The 5,295-nt window shown below is 45.8% G+C and overlaps 1 protein-coding gene across 1 annotated transcript in view; it reads left to right on the forward strand.

The window, feature by feature from the left end:
• dnttip2 (deoxynucleotidyltransferase, terminal, interacting protein 2) overlaps positions 1-4,317 on the forward strand; it is an 8,921-nt gene extending 4,604 nt beyond the window's left edge. The window contains exons 2-7 of the mRNA XM_021599173.2: positions 1-2,037; positions 2,328-2,466; positions 2,655-2,750; positions 2,929-3,093; positions 3,261-3,370; positions 3,551-4,317. The exon at positions 1-2,037 is cut by the window's left edge and continues 164 nt beyond it. Coding sequence (XP_021454848.1) covers positions 1-2,037; positions 2,328-2,466; positions 2,655-2,750; positions 2,929-3,093; positions 3,261-3,370; positions 3,551-3,644 — 2,641 coding nt within the window. The 3' untranslated portion in view covers positions 3,645-4,317. The remainder of the gene's footprint in view (positions 2,038-2,327; positions 2,467-2,654; positions 2,751-2,928; positions 3,094-3,260; positions 3,371-3,550) is intronic.
• The last annotated feature ends 978 nt before the right edge of the window (positions 4,318-5,295 follow it).

The raw sequence follows: 5,295 nt of genomic DNA on the forward strand, positions 1-5,295 counted from the left end.
TAACCAGGTAGACTCCACCCATGAAGCTGACGTGTCCGAGTCAGATTCCTGCTGTTCTGCTATATCAGATATGGAGGCTATCCCCGACACACAGCCAGCTCGCAGGGGCCAAAGGAGAGCTGCAGGTGGGGACCAGCCTGACTCTACGAAGGAGGAGGATGTGTCTGAGGTAGACTCTTGTTCATTGTCTGTCTCCAGAAGACCAAACACTCGCAGAGCCACCAGGAGTCTGAGGAAGGCTGTTCTCACGGACTCTGCCAAGAAGGACAATTATGTTTCAGAGGCAGAGTCCTGCAGCTCTGTGGTGTCTGAGTCCAAGGTGCCTGGCTCGCAGACCAGAGTGACCAGGAGGACTGCCGTGTCCAGCAGCCGTGCTTCTTCAATGTGTCACACCGAGGACACAGAGCTTTCTGATCCTGAGTCCTGTCTCTCTGGTGATCAGACCTCCACAGTGCGCAGAGTTACCAGAAGCAGGAGAGGAAGGTTTGTTGAAGCTATCCCCATGCATTTGGAGGAAACCACCGATGGCTCCAACTCTCCTCTACCCCGCAGGAGAAGCAGAGGTGTGTGTAAAGGATGTCCCTGTGACCCTCTGAGTCCCCAGGACTCAGAGAGCTTTGCGTCTGGGCCAAGCATGACTCCCAGGAGGTCCACTCGCAGGCTGTCTGAGCTGAAACAAACAGGCACCACTGTTTCAGACTCTGAGTCTGACCTGACTGATGTGTATACCCCTCTGGGGAGCCCTAGGTCGGTGAGAGGTAGGGGCACTCCCTGCAGTAGTCGCACTGGATCCAACAGCAGTTCCAGGGCAGCACCAGTTACCCGGCTGACAGCCAAGGCCCTGGATATACTAGTTGAGAAAGCCCTATGCCAGTCAGATAAGGTGAGAGCATCCGGGGTTGCTGAAGAAAGTGTAGTGTTGAAGGACACCGTCGACGCTGATCCAGGCTGCTCCATGATAGAAGAGGTGGGGGAAGAAGATAAGACTCTAACCGTTGAGAATGCAGCACCTGCTCGGGAGCATACAGGGAGTGTGACAGTCTCTGAGGATGCAGAGATGCCAAAGGTCACTAGTGTACAACAGGATTCAGCCGAGACAACCGCCAGGGAAGACCCAAAGAAGAATACCTCTATGGTGGATGTCCCTGTTCAGGAAAACATACAGGAGAAGGTGACCATCAGTGAGAGTGCTGATACAGAGATGGCTGAGGCAGTCTGTGAGCCTGCAGTGGAAGCAGAAGACCAGCAGAGGGAGCTGTCCACTGAGGATGCAGCCGATGCGGACGCCCCAGTGATAATTGAACAGGAGACGATGACGCCAGCTGATTCACAAGTCTTTCTTAAGCAAACAGTAAAAGTAGCAGCGTGTGAAAATGTAATGTCCCCTGTTATAGTGGTGTCTGAGGAAGCGGAGGAAAAGACCGTGGATGTAAACACCCACACAGATCCTCAATTGGAGGTAAAGAACAAGGAATGTCAGGCAGTGCCTAGTGAGGAGGCTATGGATGTCAGCAGCACACTAGTAACTGAGAATAAAACGGCTGACCAAGATGAAGCCCCTCACACCACAGAGCCCATTAAGGTGACCTCCAGCCTGAGCCTGAAGGTCAGTGTATCTGATGCTGACAAGCTAGAGGAGTCCAGAGACTGTGTCATCATACAGAAATCTGGCGTGATCAGTCTGCTGGAGAGCAGTGACGATGAAGAGGATGACGATGGCAACAGTCGGCATTCTGGGGAAGGGGATGAGAGAGAAAGACAGGGTTCTGATGGTGACGAGGAAGCTGTCTGTATAGAGGAGGCGGCAGGCCCATCCAGACCCCAAGCTGCTGCTCAGTCCTCAGCTGATGGCCTGTTTGTCATAGACACCCGGCCTGGCCTTCAGTCAGATGAACATTACTACGTGGATGAGAAGGAAGAGGGAGACACGGAGGCCATTGAAGAAGCGCAAGATGAGGAAGAATTTGTTGATGAAGAGGGAGATGATGATGATGACGAAGATGAACAAGTCCTCTTCACAAGCAGAAATCCACAATTGTAAGTATCTGTTTTGGTCATGCAAATGTCAGTTGTCATCTGTGCTTTAAAAATGTCTATTTCATTTGACAGTTGTGGCTCCAGCACCACAATGCCATCTCATTCTGAATGGAAAGCAGGATTTGTTTTTTTAATCTAATGCAGTGGAGCTATTTTATTGAATTGCAATGCCAAGCACGTTTAAAGAATTTTCACATTCATTTTCATTAATTAACGTATCAAGATTGAACGAGTTGGAGAATGGACAATGCTGTGCCTCCTGGGTAATTATTTGTTACAATCTGTTATAGGAAAGAGTTGTCCAGCCGTATTGACCCGGGCCTGAAAGTGAAGGAGCTTGGGGGATTATACATCAATTTCGATGGCAGCAAATCAAAGACAGTCTCTAACTCCCTGAAAAAACTGAAGGAACAGAAGAGCCAAGATGAGGTAAATGACTAATTGATTTTGTTTTGAAGGTGGTATATGGTGTATAATTGGTAATACATTGTGTAGTTATGCAAGGCTGGGTAATTCAATGAGGAAGTATTTCATGCAATTTCAAACCTTTCGACTTTAATGGATCTGTGTTTTTTTAAATGTTCTCCTACATTGTGATTTATTTTCTCTGTTGGCAGTTGATGAAGAAGAGTGTTATTGGCCCAGAGTTTGAGAAGAGAGATTCTGTGCCTCCATACAGGGAGTCCAAACAGGCTGCGAAACTGAAGCGCAAAGTGAGTACAAGTCCATATACCCTTGTTTATTAATTTAGAAGAGAAAGTAGCAAACACCAACAGTGTGATGCAAGGACAAGTAGTCGTTATAGTTTGACTACATTTGAGTTATTTTTGTTCAGTTTGTTCACTCATCGACTATCCTGACTGACGTGTTTCCTTGTCTTGCCATGCTCAGGAGGAGAGGGACAAGACCACTGGAGCCGGCTGGTTTAACATGAGGGCTCCTGAAATGACAGAGGAAATAAAGGGTGACCTCAAAGCACTGAAAATGCGTGGAGCAATGGACCCCAAGCGGTTTTATAAGAAGAATGATAGAGATGGATTCCCCAAGTACTTCCAGGTCAGTAAGCATCTAACCCTCAACTGTGCTCGGTTTTCTCAGTGGTCCATGTTATTCAGGTAAATGCTAGATTCTACAAGTGTCTGGAACTGTTTGAGGCATGCGACACCATTTTCCCACAAGAAATTCCATAAAAACCAATTCCCAAAACACATTTTCTGTCGCAGGTTGCTACAGTAGTAGATAGCCCTGTGGACTTCTACCATTCCCGTGTCCCGAAGAAAGACCGGAAGAGAACCATGGTGGAGGAGTTGCTTGCTGATGCAGAGTTCAGACAGTAAGTTTCGGTTTCTGTGTCATGTCATGTACGGTATTGAATTTCATAGCTTGTGTGTTCCTGAAAATATGCTTTTGGCATACAGTTCATGGGTATGCAGAACAATTGAATTGACATCAAATACCTGATATGAACTACTTGAATTGTCAAGCGCTAATACTTTCCCTTTAACTTCAACAGCAACAACAAGAAGAAATACCAACAGATCATGACAGAAAAAGCAGCCATTGGTGCTGGCAAGAAGAATAGGAAGAGTAATAAGTTCAGAAAGTAACAGTGACTGAGTGATGTAATACACAATGCAATCATATGACTGTATTGAGACCCATAATATGTTAATGTCTTAAATCAAAGCCTATTAATTAAACATACAATTTAGTGGCTGCATGGGAGCTAAAGCTCTTTATACATTTGTCACGTAACATGAACAATCTGTATCAACATATTTTTACTTTGTAATTTAGAGGTTCACATTAGTAGCTATTAATAAAAAACATCTAGATTTATACAGTATGTATGCATAGCCACAATAAGCCTATGCTATACTGGCTAAGCCGACGAGGTACAGAAAACATATTTTCCCTGACAAATATCTGATATGGATTGAGATGTATTGTTTTAGAAGTCAAATCACTAAAATACTACAGGATAAAACAAACAGGACACGTCTATTTTTAACTAGGCAAGTGAGTTAAGAATAAATTATTTACAATGATGGCCAAACCCACATAACGCTGGGCCAATTGTGCGCCACCCTATGGGAATCCCAATCACGGCTGGATGTGATACAGCCTGGAATCAAACCAGGGACTGTAGTGACGCCTCTTGCACTGAGATGCAGTGCCTTAGACGGCTGCGCCACCCGGCAGCCCAAGCACTAATATTGTTGAGAACGTGTCTGTGCTAGCTCAACTTTCATTATTTTAATAAATCAAAACCAGTTTGAACCGTTGGTTGACATTCTTTGGCTCCATCCTGAGAAGCCAATTGAGTTGGCTGAACTGGCTGCTTTGTGCCTAAAGGGACTGTTTTACAATAGCTCTGTTGTCTGTAACCCTTCCCAATATCTGTATATTTGCTGGAACATCAAACAGATTTTCTTGTCTCTGCCGATGCAAATCCACATACAAAGAGATCAAATGAATAAACATCTGCTCACCCAGTTTCTACCCAGAAAAATATTGCCCCTGCTTGCCAGCCTCCTGTTGTCTCAGTGTGTTTGTGGCCAGCAGCTCCAGAGCGCTATTGGACGCCGGACAGATCACAGGGAGAAAAAAAAGAAAGACACTTGAGAACTGCACTGTCAAGTCTTCTGTCCAGGTGGCCCATTCTCTGGCTAAACCACAGGTGGTGGACTCACTGGAGCGAATCCCCATCAACAGACTACCCAAAAGAACAGTCAGGAACCATGCTGCTGCCATCAGTAACATAAGGGTGAACTTCAAGACCTGTTCAAAAAAATAAAGGGAACACTAAAATAACACATCCTAGATCTGAATGAATGAAATATTCTTCTTAAATACTTTTCTTTACATAGTTGAATGTGCTGACAACAAAATCACACAAATTATCAATGGAAATCAAATTTGTCAACCCATGGAGGTCTGGATTTGGAGTCACACTCAAAATGAAAGTGGAGAACCACACAGGCTGATCCAACTTTGATGTCCTTAAAATGAGGCTCAGTAGTGTGTATGGCCTCCACGTGCCTGTATGACCTCCATACAACGCCTGGGCGTGCTCCTGATGAGGTGGCGGATGGTCTCCTGAGGGATCTCCTCCCAGACCTGGACTAAAGCATCCGCCAACTCCTGGACAGTCTGTGGTGCAACGTGGCGTTGGTAGATGGAGCGAGACATGATGTCCCAGATGTGCTCAATTGGATTCAGGTCTGGGGAACGGGCGGGCCAGTCCATAGCATCAAT

The sequence above is a fragment of the Oncorhynchus mykiss genome, chromosome 30 (genome assembly GCF_013265735.2).
Source record: "Oncorhynchus mykiss isolate Arlee chromosome 30, USDA_OmykA_1.1, whole genome shotgun sequence".
Lineage (NCBI taxonomy): Eukaryota > Metazoa > Chordata > Actinopteri > Salmoniformes > Salmonidae > Oncorhynchus > Oncorhynchus mykiss.